We start from the raw sequence: 21407 nt of genomic DNA on the forward strand, positions 1-21407 counted from the left end.
TCACTTAAAACATAGTTTTTTGTTTTTAATTTCAAATGTGTTTTACACTGGAAGGTGATTATACAAAATTCAAAAAAATATTTCCACAAGCAAAAAGTGACTTTCAAAAATGTAATTTGCGCTTCAAATGATGTGTTTTGTCTCACATAATTTATTGTCAAAGGCCCGGTTTCCTAAAAGCATCTTAAGGCTAAGTTCATCGTCAAAACATTTGTAGGCACATGGTTACATCTCAGAGCTGTTTCCCAAAACCATCATTACTAAAGTTGAAAACACTCTTTATTTATCGACTGCCTCAGACCACCCGCAGAACAGATAACTGGGTCATTAGATGCTTTTTTTTTGCCCACTTCATACATCGAAGATCTCTGCTAAACCTAGAATAAAGATGTGTATCTGTCCCTCTGTGACCGTCGATAACTTCACAACGAAGTTTACTACAATATAAAGTTGCCAATGTCTTTGCAATTGTTATAAACAAGAAAAGGGTAAAAACAAAATGGCCTCAAATGAAAACCGAGATGACTGCATTAAAATATAAATACAGTAAGCTACATACAGTAGACCTATGCCTACTGTATGTAGTTGTGTTACAAAGTGGGATAAAATTGATTGGATGTACAGTTCCTTCAGAAAGTATTCATACCCGTTGACTTATTCCACATTTTGTTGTGTTACATTTCGTTGTGTCAATACATGTCAGAATCCCTTTGGCAGCGATTACAGCTGTGAGTCTTTCTGGGTTAGTCTCTAAGATGTTTGCACATCTTGATTGTACAATATTTTCAATTTTTTTTGCAGAAAATTCTTCAAGCTCTGTCAAGTTGGTTGTTGATCATTACTAGACAACAATGTTCAGGTCTTGCCGATCACTTTAAGTCAAAACTGTAACTTGGCCACTCAGGAACATTCACTGTCTTCTTGGAAAGCAACTCCAGTGTAGATTTGGCCTTGTGTTTTCGGTTATTGTCCTGATGAAAGGTGAATTCATCTCTCAGTGTCTAGTGGAAAGCAGGTTGTTCTCTAGGATTTTGCCTGTACTTTGCTCCATTCCGTTTCATATCCATATGATGATGCAGCCACCACTTTGCTTGAAAATATGAAAGTGTACTTTCACTTGAAGAGTGGTACTCCCCAAACATAATTTGTTTTCGGGACCAAAAGTTAATTGTTTTGCCACAGTTTTTGAAGTATTTAGTGCCTTGTTGCAAACAAGATTTATGTTTTGGAATATTTGTATTCTGTACAGGCGTCCTTTTCATTCTGTCAATTAGGTTAGTATTGTGGAGTAACTACAACGTTGTTGATCCGTCCTCAGTTTTCTCCTATCATTGCCATTAAACTGTGTAACTGTTTTAAAGTCACCACTGGCCTCATGATGAAATCCATGATCGGTTTCCTTCTTCTCCGGTAACTGAATTAGGAAGGATGCCTGTATCTTTGTAGTGACTGGGTATATTGATACGCCATCCAAAGTGTAATGAATATTTTCACTATGCTCATAGGGATATTCAATGTCTGCTTATGTTTTTACCCATCTAGCAATAGGTGCCCTTCTTTGCGAGGCATTGGAAAACCTCTTGGGTCTTTGTGGTCGAATCTGTGTTTGAAATTCACTGCGCGACTGATGGACCTTACAGATAATATGTGTGGGGTACATAGATGAGGTAGTCATTCAAAAATAATGTTAAACAATATTATTGCACACAGAGTGAGTCCATGCAACTTATTATGTGACTTGTTAAGCACATTTTTGCTCTTGAACTTAGGTTTGTAATAACAAAGGGTTTGAATAACAAAGGGGTTGAATTTTAATTTTTAATTAATTTGTAAACATTTGAAAAAACATAATTACACTTTGGCATTATGGGGTATTGTGTGTAGGCCAGTGACCAAAACATCTTCATTGAATCATTTTTAGGCTCTAACACAACAAAATGTGGAAAAAGTCCAGGAGTTTTAATACTTTTTGAAGGCACTGTATTTCAATCATATTGAATCAATTTCAAGTTCAATCAATTGAGTTTTATTTTTCTAATTGTAGGCTACTATCTGTAATTCTTACCTCAATTTCATGATGTGTAGGCCTAACAACATGTGTGCAATGATGTGCCAAATATTCAATTTAGTGCATAGCCTAAGCATTAGAAATAACCACCTCAATATTTGCTGCCATAGGTGATAATTTCTTTCTAGTAGTTGATCCGTCGTCAGTATCTAATGTTAGGGTTTGAATGGAGAACGCTGATCGGAGATCAGCGCTGCCTTTCTTTGGATTCTATCAGTATCGACACATGCTCTAACGGCGCACTTATTGAAAGTTCTTCATACATTCAATAAGTTCCCTACGTGGTGTTTTGGGATACGCATGTCAGTTCTTCGGCCGTTATAGAAACAATGCATCATTAAAACACTAGTAAGCTTAAGTTCCATAGCTAAAGTTCCATCGCTATCGGGAAAACGGACCCTGGCTATTACTTCATAGACATGTCTATTTGTATTTATACAAAACATATGGATTCTTCCTTTAAAGAGGGGAAGGGGGGTGAATATCAAAAGCACACATAGAAGCATACAAAGCTCTCCCTCGCCCTCTATTTGGCAAATCTGACCATAATATCCAAAAATAAAAGCAGGAAGCACCAGTGACAAGATCAATAAAAAAAGTGGTCAGATGAAGCAGATGCTAAGCTACAGGATTGCATTTCTAGCACAGACTGGAATCTGTTCAGGAATTCCTCCTATGACACTGAGGAGTACACCACATTAGTCATTGGCTTCGTCCCCACAGTGACCGTACGTACATACCCCAACCAGAAGCCATGGATTACAGGCAACATCCGCACTGAGGCTAGAGCTGCCGCTTTCAAGGAGCAGGACTCTAACCCGCAAGCCTATAAGAAATCCCGCTATGCCCTCCAACAAATCATCAAACAGGCAAAGCGTCAATACAGCACAAAGATCGAATCATACTACACCGGACTCTGATGCTCGTCGGATGTGGCAGGGCTTGTAAACCATTACAGACTACAAAGGGAAGCACAGCTGAGAGGTGCCAAGTGACACGAGCCAACCAGATGAGCTAAACTACATCTATGCTCGAGTCAAGTAACACTGAAACATGCATGAGAGTACCAGCTGTTCCGGATGACTGTGTGATCACGCTCTCCGAAGCCAATGCGAGTAAGACCTTTAAAAACAGGTCAACATTCACAAGGCTGCGGGGCCAGAAGGATTACCAGGACATGTACTGCGAGCATGCGCTGACCAATTGGCAAGTGTCTTCACTGATATTTTTACCTTTCCCTGTCCGAGTCTGTAATACAAACATGTTTTAAGCAGACCGCCATAGTGCCTGTGCCCAAGAACATAAAGGCAACCAACCTAAATGACTACCGACCCGTAGCACTCATTTCTGTAGCCATGAAGTGCTTTGAAAGGCAAATCATAGCTCACATCAACACCATCATCCCAGTAACCCTATATACACTCCAATTTGCATACCACCCCAGCAGATCCACAGATGATGCAATCTCTATTGCACTCCACACACTGCCCTTTCACACCTGGACAAAAGGAACACCAATGTGAGAATGCTATTGATTGATCACAGCTCAGCGTTCAACACCATAGTTCCCTCAAAGCTCATCAATAAGCTAAGGACCCTGGGACTAAACACCTCCCTCTGCAACTGGATCCTGGACTTCCTGATGGGCCGCCCCCAGGTGGTAAGGGTAGGTAACATCATACCTGTCACGCTGATCCTCAGCACAGGGGCCCCTCAGGGGTGCGTGCTCAGTCCCCTCCTGCACTCCCTGTTCACTCATGACTGGCACAGCCAGGCACGACTCCAACACCATCATTAAGTTTGCAGATGACACAACAGTGGTAGGCCTGATCACCGACAACGACGAGACAGCCTATAGGGAGGAGGTCAAAGACCTGGCCGTGTGGTGCCAGGACAACAACCTCTCCCTCAACGTGATCAAGATAAAGGAGATGATTGTGGACTACAGGAAAAAGAGGACCGAGCACGCCCCCATTCTCATCGACGGGGTTGCAGTGGAGCAAGTTGAGAGCTTTAAGTTCCTTGGTGTCCACATCCCCAACAAACTAACATGGTCCAAGCACACCAAGACAGGCACGACAAAACCTTTTCCCCCTCAGGAGACTGAAAAGATTTGGCATGGGTCCTCAGATCCTCAAAAGTTTCAACAGCTGCACCATCGAGAGCATACTGACTGGTTGCATCACTGCTTGGTATGGCAACAGCTCGGCCTCCGCCCGCAAGGCACTACAGAGGGTATTGCAAATGGCCTAGTACATCACTGGTGCCAAGCTTCCTTCCACCCAGGACCTCTACACCAGGCGGTGTCAGAGGAAGGCACTAAAGATTGTCAAAGACTCCAGCATGGCAGGCGGTACCCGGCGCGCCAAGTCTAGGTCCAAGAGACTTCTAAACAGCTTCCAACCCAAGCCATAAACTCCTGAACACCTAATGAAATGGCTACCCAGACTATTTGCATGTTAAACTGCATTGTTGGTTAGGGGCTCGTAAGTAAGCATTTCACTGTAAGGTCTAAACCAGTTTTATTCGGCGCATGTGACTAATAAAATTTGAATGTCAGAAATGCTACAAAAAGGTAGCACATCGTTGATTCTTAAAGGACTGAAATGTGCATGTGAGAGCGATAAATTATACATTTAATAAAAACTGCTGCATCTACAAACGTGTTGAGCCCAAATGTATCCAAGTGTAAGCCTCGTTTTAATCCGACGTCTAGAATTGTTTCTAGGTTTGGGCCCCAAGAATTCTGTATGACCCTAATGATAACGACCCTACGGTATAAGTGTTCTCTGTAATGGCCGGAAGGAATCATGACACGAGGCGGGGAGTGAGTCGTGTACCTCCAATCAAATTGATTTGCGAATTTTCATCGACATTGGTGTCATATTGGCTTAGATATGAATTTAACATTGAGCTTCAATCAATCCATACTACTGTATATTCGCACCAACCGGCATATTTAGTCATCAATGACTTATGAAGTATATCCCCCAACAATCTATCTATTACATATAAGGTTGATGGTAGCTGTATAATGGCTATCTACTGTAGGTCTATCTGACGTGGATTTGCTTATCAAATTGTCCTATTTTCAAATGCACGCAATAACATTTGTACAACCTATTATTCATAGCCTATGCCTCTGTCTCACAATATATTTCTATACAGTATCTCATTCTATGACCTCTTCAATTGTTCCTTATCAATGACGAACAAATCTGTGATCCGCCATTTTGAAACATTCCAATTCAAGTGTGTCCTTTTGGATGCAAATAAATGTCAAATCTCTCACAAGCCTGACTTTTCATTATTTTTCACACGGATCAAATTACTATTACACTCTAATGTACTATCAATTATCTTCCCATCCATCTTTAAAAGAAGGGGGGATAAATAAAACAAGATGTAAATGTCAAAGTGAGGTGTCTTCCTTGACTAATTTCACAGCGCCAGTTGATATTTCAATCGCAGCTCTGTCCGAGTTGACATTTAGTAAATGTCTCAGCAGATTAAAGCGCTGAACACCAAAATAAATTAGAGGAAGAAAACACTGGTTGATAAAAGTACAAGGACGTGCTCTACTCAGTCTTTTCAAATGGATGAAACGACTGAAAAGGCATTTTATTCATATTTGGAGAGAAGGTTGCTTTGCAAAAACAACTTGAAGCAGAAGGTACTTTGCTGGGAAACATTTCCATATTTCTGGGAATTTTTCATTTGACCGATTTTTCACTTGGCATAATGTAATTTACAGTTTTTTCCAATGTCATAAAAGTAAGTGAATTATTCAATACATACCGACTGTAGAAATCATCCCTGTAGTAGTCATAGTCAAATTCATAACCACTGGGGATGAGAGAGAGAGAGAGAGAGAGAGAGAGAGAGAGAGAGAAAGAGAGAGAGAGAGAAAAGAAAGTGTGTTTAGCATTTAATGTCTACTATAAGCTCTGTCAAATGCTAACATATCAAAACAGAAACCGTTTGATCCACACAGACATGTGGGTCAAGTCTTAAGGCCACCGCTGATGGAGAAAAACCTTAGCTAATCTGACATGCGGAGGCCAAAGACTGACTGACAGGAATAAGAGTGGTTTCAGAGTGGTTCTTCATTCAAGGTCGGAACCTGCGGATAAACCTAGGAAGGTCACAAGAACTAAGGTACCTCCATCAACAACACATTCCACAATCTCACGTCAATTGTGAGCTCAGAGGAATCATGAAAATGTCAGTGCTAATAAAAAAAATTGAACATATAAACTACATTTCAGAGAAAGAAAGAAAATGTACACCTATTTAGAACAGGAGAGAAGTTCATTTCTTTTTCACAGGGATCATTTTTAATTAAGATTCATGCAAATGTCATTTCCATTTAGAGCAGCCCAGTGTTGGTTTTGGCTCTCTAATTACCATGTTACATCACGGCTGTTTTGAGCTGTGGTATTAAAATGCAAATTAATGTTTAATGAATTTGTAACATAAAAAACAATGTGCAAATGAATAAATAAGAAAACAAAGAGGCCTAATGGAACAAGCCAATGAATGGGGCAACTGTGGGTTGACAGGGTGTCAAGGGACCACTATACAACAGTCTGTTAACCATTAGTCATAGTAATTAGACCAATATGGCTGCACACCAGTTATACACTCAGTGGTCAGTTTATTAGGTACACCCATCTAGTACCGGGTCGGAACCCTATTTGCCTCCAGAACATTCTGAATTCTTCGCCACCACCAGCCTGAACTGTTGACACCAGTCAGGATGGGGCTATGGACTCATGCTGCTTACATAAAGTTAAGTTCAATCCTGACTTTCTCCATCAGCATGACACAACAGGGAACGGGGATTCGTCGCACCAGGCAATGTTTTTCCACTCCTCAATTGCCCAGTGTTAGTGACCGCTGGAGCCTCTTCTTCTTGTTTTTAGCTGTTAGGAGTGGAACCCAGTGTGGTCGTCTGCTGCAATAGCACATCTGTGACAAGGATCGACAAGTTGTGTGCTCCGAGATGGTGTTCTGCACACCACTGTTGTACAGCGCCATTATTTGCCTGTTTGTGACCCGCCTGTTAACATGGCACGATTCTTGCCATTCTCCTTCGACCTCTCATCAATGGGCTATTTTCACCCACAGGACTGGCGCTGACTGGATGTTTTTGTTTTTCGCTCCATTCTCGGTAAACCCCAGACACTGCAATGTGTGAAAAGCCCAGGAGATCGGACGTTTCTGAGATACTGGAACCGGCGCGCCTGGGACCAACGATCATACCACACTCAAAGTCGCATAGGTCACTTCTTTTGCCCATTCTAATGTTCAATCGAACCGTAACTGATTGCCTCAATGCTGTCTGCATGCTTTATTTGGCAAGCCACGGCCACATGACTCACTGTCTGTAGGAGCAAACCATTTTCATGAATGTGGAGGCGTAACTAACAAACTGACCACTGTGTGTATTATACATTGACCAAAAAATAAAGCTTTAATGATCATGAGACGTGTATGGGAGAAAAATTAGGCCATGCGTAATAAAGCCTTCATATTCCATTTTTTTTTGCATGGAATGCCTCTTATGTTGGATCTGTTATACTTGACGATTTTAAGGACATGTCAAGAGTCGAATAACTAGTACCTTGGGAGTAAACTCAATTGGGAAATGAGAATTGACATTTTTAACAGAAGTTTTCATGGTTCTCATTTCATGTGCTCTTGAGAAACATGGGCAAACTAAATCCCACATTGTTAATGACTTAAAACCATATCGATGTCATTGATTTTTTCCCCTCACAATCCTAGAGTTAAAACAACACAGAACACTGACCTTTGACAAAATAATGATGCCAGAGTTCTCATACAAAGCCAGAGTATATTTAGCCTAATGTAGCTGCTAACCCCAGTTTTCTATAGGTTCTTGCTGATTCGCCAACTCCTAGACATAATCTGAATTTGCATCACTCCTTAGCCTTCACCTGACACCACACACTAATCCAACTCCTTTACAAGTTGTTACAGTAGGAGAAAGCCTCAGACACACACTTTAGACAGGTTCCTCATCTCCCCATAGACGAGAGGGAGAGATGAGAGAGGGACAGAGAGTGAGAGAGATCTTTACGGGTTTACCTGTAAACAGCCGACAGCGGCCGTTTGGAGCCTGGCTTGGGCCGGTACGGTTTGGGCTCCCCTGCCATGTTTATGTCTGTAAAAAACATACAAATAAAAAGCAGTTCTTTACTCAGCTTTTCTTTTTTTCATCCACTCTTTCGTTCCCTCCCTAAAACAGTCAAATACCTAAAGTACCGGCAACTCATGTCAGTACCAATCCTGTCACTGAAAAACCGTTCCGGCATCTAATCCAATTTAACACTTCAGTGCAGCGTAAATTACTAGAAAAAGTCAGGTTTTTGAAGCACCCTTTTCAGTAAGGGGATGCAAAAATAGCATCAGATATCATTATTTAGTGTGTAAATTAAATGTTTAACATGTGGTGTACAATGAGGACTGATTTGATGCAATACAGTGCAAGGTTTGTCATCTTCAGTCCTGGGGAGATTCAAATACCTTTAATTGAACAATTCCAGGTAACTTAATAATATACAAATAATATAGTAGTCTATATGCGAATATGTCCGACATCCTCCTTGAAACTTTCCTGCGTGAAGCTCTTTTCTAAAGTGCTCTGAAGATAGCCATAACAACCTTGGTACCAATACGAACCCAGGTGTAAGGGGGAGGGAGAGAATACAGAGTGTCCTTCATTACTCATTTACAGAATGGGCTTCCTTGGGAGAGAAGAGAACCCAACAAGGTAAGGATGCTGTAGAGCGAATGCTCTTTAATTTACAACCATCCATTGTTCGGGTAGAAAATAGATAGTTGAAGGAAAGGACATCAGCTTTTTTTCTATTTCTCGTTATCCACAAGTATGTATGACATCAACTATTACCCTCCCTTTGGTATCCTATTGTCTATGTACTTGCTCATGTGCGTATGAGACCGGCACCCTTGAAGGTTTCAACTTATCTGACTCGCTTTATCAGGTGTACTGTGATCACAAATCCCGAGTGTATAGGCTATTCAAATCGCTATCTCTACATCAGCAAGTCTTTTACAAGGCCTCTTTCACAACTTCTGCCTTCTGCACGATTCATCCTTTTTTACTGCATGTCAAAGATGCTCAAGACCTGTTTGAGCTGCAAGGTCATTCTGAAATGGCAACACAAGAGAGACAGGAACAGGAAAGTACATCCCTCCTCACAAAACAAGACACCTCGATGAGAGCTACAGTACAGGATGTTCACCAAAGCCTTTTGTGCCCAACAGAATACCGTGTGTATGCACATCTCACTGTTTAAGATGCACTTCCAGTCAGTCTTATCTAAGCAGATGTTAGTCTAAATTATGCATGTGGACCCGGCTGAGCTCACTCGGGAGCAGCTGAACCTCACTAGTGAGATCATAGCAGGGAGAGGCAGAATAAACGGCGGGAGGATTTTGCAGCCTAGCTTCCCGCCCCTCCACTCTCCACAGAAATGTGATTATGCTCACGGCTGTTTGTACACTACCCTGTCAGACATCCTAAAACACCGCCTTGTTTATTTAGAATGTGGGAGAGATAGTGTGTGCGTGTGTGTGTGTGTGTGTATGGTGGTGATTATCAGTGAGGATAATTTTAATATAATCCTATTACCTAGGTGTGTGTGTGACTAAAATAATCATTTTATCTGGGTTGATTTCTTCCACAGTAACGACACAAAAAGATATCAAACATTTTGGGAAAATTTGCTGTTTCAGGCAGAGAGGTTTGGAACTGTCACGCCCTGGTTGAAGTATTTTGTGTTTATCTTCATGTTTGGTTCAGGCCAGGGTGTGGCATGTTTTTTTTTTTATTGTGGTGTGTTTTGTCTTGGGGTTTTGGTATGTATTGGGATTGTAGCTAGTGGGGTGATCTAGCAAAGTCTATGGCTGTCTGGAGTGGTTCTCAATCAGAGGCAGGTGTTTATCGTTGTCTCTGATTGGGAACCATATTTAGGCAGCCATATTCTTTGGTTGTTTTGTGGGTGATTGTCCTTAGTGTCCTTGTTCCTGTCTGTGTTAGTTTTCACTAGTATAGGCTGTTTCGGTTTTCGTTACGCTCTTTGTTTTGTAGTGTTTGTGTTTTAGATTCATGTTACGTTTTTTGTTCATTAAACATGGATCGCAATCTACACGCCTCAGTTTGGTCCGACTCTCCTTCACCACACCTAGAAAACCGTTACAGAATCACCCACCCTAAACGGACCAAGCAGCGTGTCAACAGGCAGGAGCAGCCCAAAGAGGAGATTCACAATAAGATGCGCCCCAAGGAAGAACTGGAGGCGGCAAGAGCGGAGAGGCGCCGGTATGAGGAGGCAGCACGGCGACTCGGGAAAAAGCCTGAGAGTCAGCCCCAAAAATGTATTGGGGCTCAGGGAGAGTGTGGCAGAGTCAGGAGTCAGACCTGAGCCAACTCTCCCTGTTTATCGTGAGGCAAGGAGGAGACCAGAGCCGGTGTTGGAGGTGAGCGAAGCAGAGACTGTGAAGGAGTTAATGGGGAAATTGGAGGAGAGAGAAATGAGGGAGTTGCTGTGTTGGTGCTTTTTGCTTGGAATTCGCCCGACGGAACGTGTCAGGGATTTGATGGCACCTGGGTCAGCGCTCCATACTCGTCCTGAGGTGCGTGTTAGTCGGCTGGTGAAGTTGGCGCCAGCCTCACGCATCAGGCCTCCTGTGCACATCCCTAGCCTTGCATGTCCTGTGCCAGCACTGCTCTCAAGATCTCCAGTACGCCTTCACGGTCGAGCCCATCCTGTGCCACCTCCACACCCCAGTCCTCCGGTAGCAGCAACTCCCATTGTATAAAACAAAGCAAAATCACATTTTTGACTGCAATGGGCTTTTAAGATCGATTTGAAGTCATGTATGCCCCAGGTGATAACAGGTATAAAGATCAGGTACTGTAGTACTTTAGGATAACACAGAGCAATCTCTGCATGGGTTAAACCCCACACACACAACTTGACACTGTGCCATACAGCACTTCATCCAGCAACCTGACAGACTGTCTATCGGCATTGGCTCCACTTGGCACTTGCCAGAGGGTTTAGAACAGTTTGACTGGGCTGTCAGGATAAACCTGACTCAGGTGCTAACTCCACTGGAGGAAGGAGATCCATCAATGCTACAGCAACACCATTTGAGAAGCAACAAGGAAAGCGAAGGCTGATCCTAGACCAGCCCTTAGGGCTCTCTCGCTGGAGCATCAGCACAGTGCGAGACAGAGACAATGACTTACAATGAATGCAATGAATCAGATTCCTAGGGTCAAGAAGATGGGAGTTGTCCATGGTGCTAATAAAGTGCAATACAGAGAATATTGTCGCTGTCCGTGGTGCTGATATCAAGCACCACTACTACGGAGAATAGGGAGCACTGTCCATGGACTTAAAGCAGACATCCACTCCACTCGGCCAAATCCTAACTTGACATACACGCATGCACATTTAATTTGATTTCCCCATTGATTTCAAGGCATGCCTATACAAATGTTCAAGTTCTGCTCGCTGGTGTCAAGTTAAGTCTTGACACGTAGAGGGGAAGGGTGCTGTCCATGGTCCTAAATCAGAGCTCCGTGGAGAGGAGGAGGGGGAAACAACTTGGTGACTTTTGGCTGCAGGAGAAATGAAAGCTTCCCATTCAGACCGGCTTTCACACCGAATCATTCGCAGCATCCACAACGAGAACTAATTCTTCATCTCAATGGCTACATTCAATACTCTGTAATCAATGAACTTGCTGACCACAGTAATATTATACACCTTATACCGGAACACACACACTAATGATCAATCAGCCTTTTAAAATTATACACTTGGATTATCTAACATAACGTGCCATTGGAACACAGGAGTGATGGTTGCTGATAATGTAGATATTCCATAAAAAATCTACCGTTTCCAGCACCACAAAAACACACACACGTTCAAAAGTTTGGGATCACTTAGAAATGTCCTTGTTTACACACCACACACAAAAATATATATTTGTCATTGCACTTGCAGTACATTCCCTTCCGTAATCTTATGCAGGCCCTACAACATATATGACCCAGGTGGATGAATAAGTGAAAGACATACTGTATCTTCTCTGAGAGGATGAATAAGTGAAAGACATACTGTATCTTCTCTGAAAGGATGAATAAGTGAAAGACATACTGTATCTTCTCTGAAAGGATGAATAAATGAAAGAAGTGGGTACAAGGTGAAATCTATTCGAGAGACACAGAGGCGGGGAAAGAGCGCGAGGGAGGAATCATTTCAGCTTCAGCTGTGTTTTTCTGACAAGTGAACATGCATCCGTGACTCCCTGGGGTACGGAGGCCTGCTTTTTTTTATTGGACTTATTTGTGCCCCTCACATCTCCCCATAGGAGCGAGAGCTTCACTTAATGCTGAGCCTTACCCGCGTGTCCTTCATATCTGACCTCTGCTGCCAAAGAGAGACTTGCATGTCATGCCTCACTCTCTCCCTTTTCTTATTATCCCTAGAAGCGAGGAATGAATAATACCGTATCAATATGTGGAGGCCTTGACTAGAAGCCATGACTGCAACATTTAGTCATACCACCTCACCAACGTAGCCTTTGCACAGATATATACAACTGTGGTAATAGCACTTAGGCATATTAGAGTAAGTATTACTACAAAGTGAGGGATGAAACGAGCTGCCGCAATGCCCATAGCGGCAGTAGCACATTTTCAAAATAAAATTAGGGCTACGACCACAATTTAGAAAAGAATAGAGGTGCAGCACAGAGGACAAGAGAGAGTGAGAGAAAAAAAACGTACTCATATTGATGGGAGGGATTCCACCTAAGGTACTGAAGCAGATCAAGAACAAACCCAGTCCAGGCAGTAAGGTCAGACATTTTTCTCTCCTTTTCTTCCCCCCCCCCCCACACACACACACACTTACAGAGTGGGCGTGGGAGATACAGAATTACTTCAGAGAGGGAGGGTTGATGGAAATGAAAGTGGGTGAGTGGAGGGAGAAAAGGAGTGAGTAAGGAGGGAAGAGACCGAGATAGAAAGTTTTTATTTAAATTTGATTTAACTAGTCAGTTAAGAGCAAATTCTTATTTACAATGACAGCCTACCCTGGCCAAACCCGAACAACGCTGGGCCAAATGTGCACCGTCCTATGGGACTCACAATCACGGACGGATGTGATACAGCCTGGAATCAAACCAGGGACTGTAGTGATGCCTCTTGCATTGAGATGCAGTGCCTTAGACCGCTGCGCCACTCGGGACCAAAAGTGTAGGAGTGAGAGACATGGAGTCTGGAATCGAAAAGTGGGAGCGTTTTACTATTTAATCCATTTTCTGGTCATATGAAAATTAAAATATTAGCAGAATATGGCCTCTTTTCCATAGGTATACTCTTTTATTTTCATAACTGTATTTCTAGTTGTCTTACACTGTGCCACCCATGTACAATCACCAGATCAACCAAGTACTCCATCTTTGAACAGCCTCACCTTTAAGAAATATGCTTCAGTATTGGCTTGACATTGGGCAGTGACTCAATGGAATGAGCTCCGTTGAATGCGGTCTCGCTATATATTACAGTCACATCTCATCTCCGACAGTTGTCCTGGCCAGACATTAGACTGAGTCATCCTAGGCTACCATCTGTTTCACAGCTCCACGGTAAACACATAGATAAAATCAGACCTACAGTGCATCAGACTCTTACAACAGCATCTCTTGATTAATCACAGTGTCGATGCTTCTGCCTGGTCTGAAAGCATCCCAGGCGCTTCTTGATCCGGCGTGACTGCTGATCTCTCTCTCTCTCTCTCTCTCTCTCTCTCCCTCTCTGCCTGCAGCTGTGGATCCCTGACCTGATTAACCGGTCGTGCTACTTTGTCCCGGACCTGCTGTTTTGACTCTCTCTCTGTCTTTCTCTCTCTCTCTCTCTCCCTCATTGAAAACCACATCCCTTACATCTCCCTCAAACAGACGCAGACTCTGTATCCCCGAATACTGGCGTTTCCTAATACATCTTTGTCAAATTGACCATGCACCCTCCCTCCTCCCTCCCTTCTAGGCCTGCTGTCTCCTTGACAAGATAAACCTTAAAGGGAGCGAGGGAGAAAGAGAGTTGTCTGCTGCCGCCAATCTTTCTTCAGTCTTAATTAATTGAACGAAGTAACTAATTATGGAAAGCGAGAAGCGGCGGGAGGGAAGGGAAAAAGAACAGAGGAGCAGAGGAGGAGACGTGCTTGTGATGGACGTGAGGCGAGGCGGGAGAGCTGGCAGCGTTTAGTAGAATAGATTGTTGTCAGACCACCCAGTGGCCAACCCACACAGCTCATCAGAAGTTTGTTTTTAAGATGGGTTGAATTAGCTTTCTAACCGAGACTGTGCTGCTTAGACGTGAGAGTCGGTATGGAAAAAGATGAGGAGGAGGGAGGTTATGGTGAAGTTGTTCAGTGCAATGCTCAGTGAAAAGATGGCACATTTGTCTTCAGTATAAATAAGTGTGGGAAGAACATTGTCGGACTCAAACGGCGTTTGATTCTTGCTGATGTTCACGTTGACATTTTCGCTGGCTTTAAAAAAAAAAAAATCTATTTTCCATCTATAGAAAATAAATCTCTAGCTGAACACTGGAATTACCTAATGTACTAGGTTTTATTATGTCATACGTGGGTGAGGTACAAAGAATGTGAATTGTTGACGCAGAGAAATAAGATGTATGGTCCACCTAGCCCTTAGAGCAAAGGCCTGAGAACACTTATTATGCTCAAGATCCGACAGAATAGCTACCGCAAAGGGATAACCTGAAACAGCTGTCTAGTTGGCTTATATCCTTCTCATTCCCTCTGGCCAAATCAAGCTGACACACGAAGGTGAAATTGGTGGCAGATTCGGTTAATTGTTTGCAGCAAATATTTCAATATAACAGGCAGGAGTGAGTACACAATAGTTTTTTTGTTTTTGTATTGGATGTACTGTATCTACCGACGGCCTGTATTTGTCCCGGAAAGACAAATCCATAGTTTTACTCTGCCTGCAAACACGATGGATGATTCAGAATCCAATGAATCATCCAGCGGTTGATTGACGAGAGATACTTACGAGCTCAAAGAAACATGTCGCAGGTTTCAGAGGATTCAAGCACTGTTAAGGACAACAAACCCAATCAACAAAACAAACCAAAGCCAAGTTGGCCAAGCGTAGGTATCAAGGTATCAACGATGGCATCAAACCATCCCCAAGCTAGAGGGCGCGCGTGGAGAGTGAGGAGGTTTATTGATATGGACGTTGACTAGTTAAAATCCATCAATGAAAGGCTTGCCAAACTTGATATCTTGGATATACTACATTATGCCAACGTCAGATTGATGATCTAAGGAAAGAGAACACGGTGCTGAAAGGTACTGTAGACTCTATTCATCGCAAGGTGGAGGTGGTGCAAAGGGAGAACAAACAACTTAAAGAAACCTTGCTTGATGAGCAGTGTCGATCAATGCGAGACAATCTCATATTTTCAGGGGGACCGGAGAATGACACTGTCCGACACTGTTAACTCAACTGAAACTGCTCACAGATGTCGTGGGTAATGCCACATTCTACAGAGACCATAGAATGGGTAAGGCCTCTGGGAATAGGCCTTGGGTTATTATTGCATGTTTTGAACATTTTAAGCAAAAGGTAATGACAAAGAGCAGGGGCAGTGAACTCAGGAACACTGATTTTGGAATTCATTATTTTTCCCCCCCTGGAGATCAATGAAAGGAGAAAAAAATGTATCCCATCATGAAAGAAAAGCGTTGTCTGAACCAACGAGTCTCCTTGGTGATGGATAAACTTTACATCAACGGCTAATTGTATTGGGAAACGAGAGTAACTCCCTGGATATTGTAATCCAATGTTCAAATCTGAGTTTGTGTGTTTTAGAGTATCATGACAACTTCAACTATAACAAATCTTCACTTGACAAGAAAGCGGCTGCATATAGCTCAGGTTAATGTATGTAGCCTCCCTAACAAAATACATGAGGTTTTTAACTTGGTAAACATAAATAATATTCATATTTTGACTTTGACCCAAACGCAGTTGGATACATCTGTAAATGATGGGCAAATTAACATTTGTGGATATAGTCTACTTAGAAGGGACAGTTATAGTGGGGGTGTAGCACTGTCCATTCAGAATCATATACATTTTAAGTGGAGGGATGACCTTAATGTATGTCAAATAGGGGCACTATAGGCTCAAGTACATCTGCCTTACCAGGTATCCATATTGGTAGGATGTGTGTATTGATCTCCAAGCTCTAGTCTAATGTGTCCTATCTGGATGACTTATACGCTGGCTTTGACCAGGCCAAAGATAGTAACAGAGATGTACTTATCTTGGGTGATTTTAATATAAATTGGAAGGATCATAATAATTCAAATGTAACTAAATTAATGAGGCATGCAGAGAGTGGTGGTTTGAAACAAATAGTAGATCATCAACTAGGTTAGGTCACTGTTCGGACACGTGCACTGATCTGATCTTCTGTAATATACCATTGCAATGCTTAAAAGCCAGATCAATGCCAGTGGGCTGGACAGACCATAATATTGTGACCATAACCATAAACACCAAGGTTCCACAGAAATCCCAGAGGGTTGTGGTCAGGAGAAATGTTAAAACATTTAATCATGAGCTACTTCAAAAGGATTTGGCTGCTGTACCCTGGGAGCTGATTTATCTAGAGGATGATTTAAATCACGCTACAGAATGTTTTATTGATTTGCTCACTGAGGTAATGGACCATCATGCCCCAGTAAGAAAGAGTACAGTTGGGGCTCGTTTATCTCCATGGATTGATGATGAACTGGGTGAGGCATTTTCGCAAAGAAATATGGCAAAAGTCTTAGCAGCTAAATCTAAACTAGAAGTTGATTAACAGAATTGTAGAACACTACGTAATTATGCAGTTAAATTAAATCGCAAGAAAAAAACGTTATTTTACAAAAATGCTTTTATTGATTGTAAAAACTATTCTAAAAAAGGTATGGAATACAGTAAAGGGCTATCTCATCATGCCCATCTAGAGCAGAGATTGACGGGAGAACAATAACAAAACAAGCTGATAATGCCAATCATTTTGCTGACACCCATTCTTCCAAACAAGCTATTGTCCAATTGATTGATGATCATATTATGAGCAAAAAAAACAGCTCTTTTAGTCTACAAATGGTGTCAGTAAAGGAAGTGTTAAACCTATTGTAGTCATTACCCAATGGTAAATCTACAGGTTATGATCTTATGGACAATTCTTTATTTCGCTATGCTGCTCCACAGATTGCAGCTTCACTGAAATACATATATAATTAGTCACTGGAAAATAGGACATTTCCAAATGTATGGAAGCATGCTAAACTGTGGCCAATCCTGAAAGACAGCAAAGATCCCATTACGCCTGCCAATAGTCGACCAATTAGTCTACTCCCATCACTCAGTAAGATATCGGAGGGTATTGTGAGTAGACAAACCATTCCACTAGCACTACATTGGTTGACATGACTGTCCAGTGGCTCAATGCTATAGATAATGGCAGATTTTGTGGTGTACTATTTTTTGATTTTAGCGCAGAATTTGATTCAGTGGATCATGAAATAATTATGACAAAAATGATTACATTCTGGTTTAAGGAGGCAGCACTGAATTGGGTAAAGTCATATCTAACTGACAGGAAACAGTCCACCTATATCAATAGGTCATTTTCTTCCCCTCATGCTTTAAACTGTGGAATACCGCAGGGCAGCTGCCTTGGACCACTTCTTTACTTAATATATACCAAAGACCTTCCTTATGCCTTATCTGAAACTCAAGCTACTATATTTGCAGATGATACTACAAATTATACAGCAAGACAATCGGTACAATAGGTACAGCAAACTCTACAAGTAGATCTGGGAAATATCAGGGAGTGGGTTTGCCGGAACAAACGTGTTTTGAACACCAAGAAAACCAAGGTTATGTTGGTCTGTTTCCCCAGGAACAATTAAGTATGGGGGGAGTACAAACTGAGGAATAGGCAAAAACCAAACTACTAGGGATGCAGCTAGACAACTGCTTATCATGGTCATCTCAAATAACTAACGTATGTAAAAATATATAAATTAAAACTGCATGCATGATCAGAAGGATAGCTAAATATTTACCGGGAAAGATTCTTAAGCAAATAACCTAAGTATTAATTGGGAGTCAGGTGAACTACTGTTCTGTGGTCTGGGGAAATGCATCAGCAAGTGAAATTAGGAGGCTGCCAATTGCACAGAACAAAGCAGCAAGGATTGTTTTAAGGTGGATATATGGTTCTTCTGTTGTAGTCATGCAAAATGCACTTGGTTGGTCATCAATCAACAAGATAATTGTTGATTGCAGCCTCCTAAAAAACATGCTTATTTTATTTCACAATGTATACCATTTATAACGGCCCAACTCCATTCACAACAACATTCAGTTAGTAAGAGACATACATTCAATAAATACTAAGAATAGGTTGTCCACCATCTATGTGCTTTCCAGACAGAAAAGAGAAACAGGCAAAATAACATTTAGATTCAGAGCAATAAAGAAATTGAATAATTTCTCAGTAAACCAGAAGCCTTTCAACATATAAATTCAAACTATACTTCAGAACCATTTAAATATAATAAATTGGAAGGTTGTGCAGGACTATGGTAGATGAAGGAATCAAACTGTTAGAGTATTTATCTGGTCAAAATGCCAGTGTATTATGTCTGTTTGTAACAATGTGTTTTATGTGAAAATGTGATCGTATTATAAATTGTACTTTAATGTTTAAGGACTCTTGGAAGATTAGTCCAAATGAGGACTAAAAGAGATCCTAATATAATCAAATCAAATCAAAATGTCTGCCTTTAACATCACCACCTGTTCTTCAGACGAATAAAGACTTCATGTACCCTGGTTTGGTTGCAATACAGACATCACTTTTCCTTTCCTCCAGTCGGAGACACTATTATTATCCCTTCCCTTTCCTAGAGCAGTGCGGCCTTCAACCGAGGTCACATATAGAAAGCGTCGCCCATCCTGCCAAAACCATTTACACTGTCCTTTGTCACTTGAACACTTCCGTCTCTTTTCTCCTCTTTGCTGGCTCAATGCCAGACCTTTCAACAGAGAGCCTACCTGTTTACTAATCAGGGCTGGCTACTAAAGAGGGTAACAGTGGGGAAAGGCTACATGCAGCCCGAGGTTACACTGTGATTTCATTACACAGTAAACACTTGGCTGCCATTGAGGCTTGAGCACTCTGCATGTCAAGGTGTTTTCTTGTAGACCTCCGCAAATCAAACAGAACAAGGCAATTCATTAAACTCCATATTACAGTAAAACTGTGAGTCTGTCTGTCTGTCTCGCTTTTAACTAAGCAGGGTTATGCAAACAGTATGTCTCTGGATAATTAACAGTGTGCACAGTATGTTTGTGTGGTCCTGTGTGCATTATGGTATGCAGGTTGCTCATCCACAGTTTATTTTCTGTGTAACTTCTACAATGCTGTTCTTTGCATGACCGAGAAAATATAGCTAAACGGTATTGGCCTAGAATTTCATTATCAGTGCATTGAGTGTATGTATCCTTAGCCATATTTAATCAAAATTACACTGAACAAAAATATGAACGCAACATGCAACAATTTCAAATATTTTACTGAACTACAGTTCATAGAATGAAATCAGTACATTTAAATAAATTCATTAGGCCCTAATCTATGGATTACGCTTGACTGGGAATACAGATACAGTTGAAGTCGGAAGTTTACATACACCTTAGCCAAACACATTTATACTTAGTTTTTCACAAATCCTTGTCACGCCTTGGTCTTAGTATTTTGTGTTTTCTTTATTTGTTTGTCAGGCCAGGGTTTGACATGGGTTATTGTGGTGTGTTTTTTTGTCTTGGGGTTTTGTGGGGTGACTAATTAGTCTATGGCTGCCTGAGGCGGTTCTCAATCGGAGTCAGGTGATTTATCGTTGTCTCTGATTGGGAACCATATTTACGCAGCCATATTCTGTGAGTGTTTTCGTGGGTGATTGTTCCTGTCTCTGTGTCGTTGTTCACCAGACAGGCTGTATAGGTTTTCACGTTCCGTTTGTTGTTTTGTATATATATAGTTATTTCATGTATCGTCTATTCTTTATTAAAGAACATGAGTAACCACCACGCTGCATTTTGGTCCGCTTCTCCTTCAACAGACGAACGCAGTTACAGAATCACCCACCACACCCGGACCGAGCGGCGTGGTAACAGGCAGCGACAGCAGGAGCAGCGAAAAGAGGACATGGGAGGATTAATTGTTCGGAGAAGGACCCTGGGATCAGCCGGGAGAATATCGCCGCCCCAAAGAAGAACTGGAGGCGGCGAGAGCTGAGAGACGCTGGTATGAGGAGAAACAACAGCGGCGGCAGGAGCTACAATATCGGGACTACACTACTTGGGAGGAAATAGACAGGTGGGCGGTCGACCCAGGGAGAGTACTGGAGCCCGCCTGGGATTCGCTGGAGCAGTGTGAAGAGGGTTATAGGAGAATGGAGTTGGAGAGACAAGCACGACGGCGCAAAAGGAAACCCAAGAGTCAGCCCCAAAAATGTATTGGTGGGGGGCTCAGGGAGAGTGTGGCAGAGTCAGGAGTCAGACCTGAGCCAACTCTCCCTGTTTATCGTGAGGAGCCAAGGAGGAGACTAGAACCAGAGCCGGTGTTAAGAGGTGAGCAAAGCAGAGACTGTGAAGGAGTTAATGGGGAAAGTGGAGGAGAGAGTAATGAGGGAGTTGCTAGTATGGTGCTTTAGGTACCGACGGAGCGTGTCGGGGATTTAATGGCACCTGGGTCAGCGCTCCATACTCGTCCTGAGGTGCGTGTTAGTCGGGCTGGTGAAAATTGTGCCAGCCTCACGCACTAGGCCTCCTGTGTACCTACCTAGCCTCGCACGTCCTGTGCCAGCCCTGCTCTCAGGCTCTCCAGTACACCTTCACGGTCCGGTCCATCCTGTGCCACCTTCACACACCAGTCCTCCGGTGGCAGCTCCCCACACCAGGCTTCCTGTGCGTGTCCTCGGTCCAGTACCACCAGTTCCAGCACCACGCACCAGGCCTTCAGTGCACCTCGCCTGTTCAGCGCAGCCAGAGCCTTTCTCCTCTCCAGTGATGTCGGAGTCTCCCACCTGTTTAGCGCTGCCGGAGTCTCCCGCCTGTTTAGCGCAGCCAGCGCTTTCCTGCTCTCCTGCGCTGCCGGAGTCTC

General features: G+C 42.5%; 1 protein-coding gene across 3 annotated transcripts in view; it reads right to left on the minus strand.

Annotated features, from left to right (window-relative positions):
* LOC118372592 (RNA-binding Raly-like protein) overlaps positions 1–21407 on the minus strand; it is a 152244-nt gene that overhangs the window by 16441 nt on the left and 114396 nt on the right. For all 3 annotated transcript variants that reach the window (XM_035758536.2, XM_035758532.2, XM_035758543.2), the window contains exons 3-4: positions 8183–8258; positions 5867–5914 (exon numbers count right to left, since the gene is read on the minus strand). In XM_035758536.2, coding sequence (XP_035614429.1) covers positions 5867–5914; positions 8183–8258 — 124 coding nt within the window. The remainder of the gene's footprint in view (positions 1–5866; positions 5915–8182; positions 8259–21407) is intronic.

Source organism: Oncorhynchus keta, chromosome 4 (genome assembly GCF_023373465.1).
Source record: "Oncorhynchus keta strain PuntledgeMale-10-30-2019 chromosome 4, Oket_V2, whole genome shotgun sequence".
Lineage (NCBI taxonomy): Eukaryota > Metazoa > Chordata > Actinopteri > Salmoniformes > Salmonidae > Oncorhynchus > Oncorhynchus keta.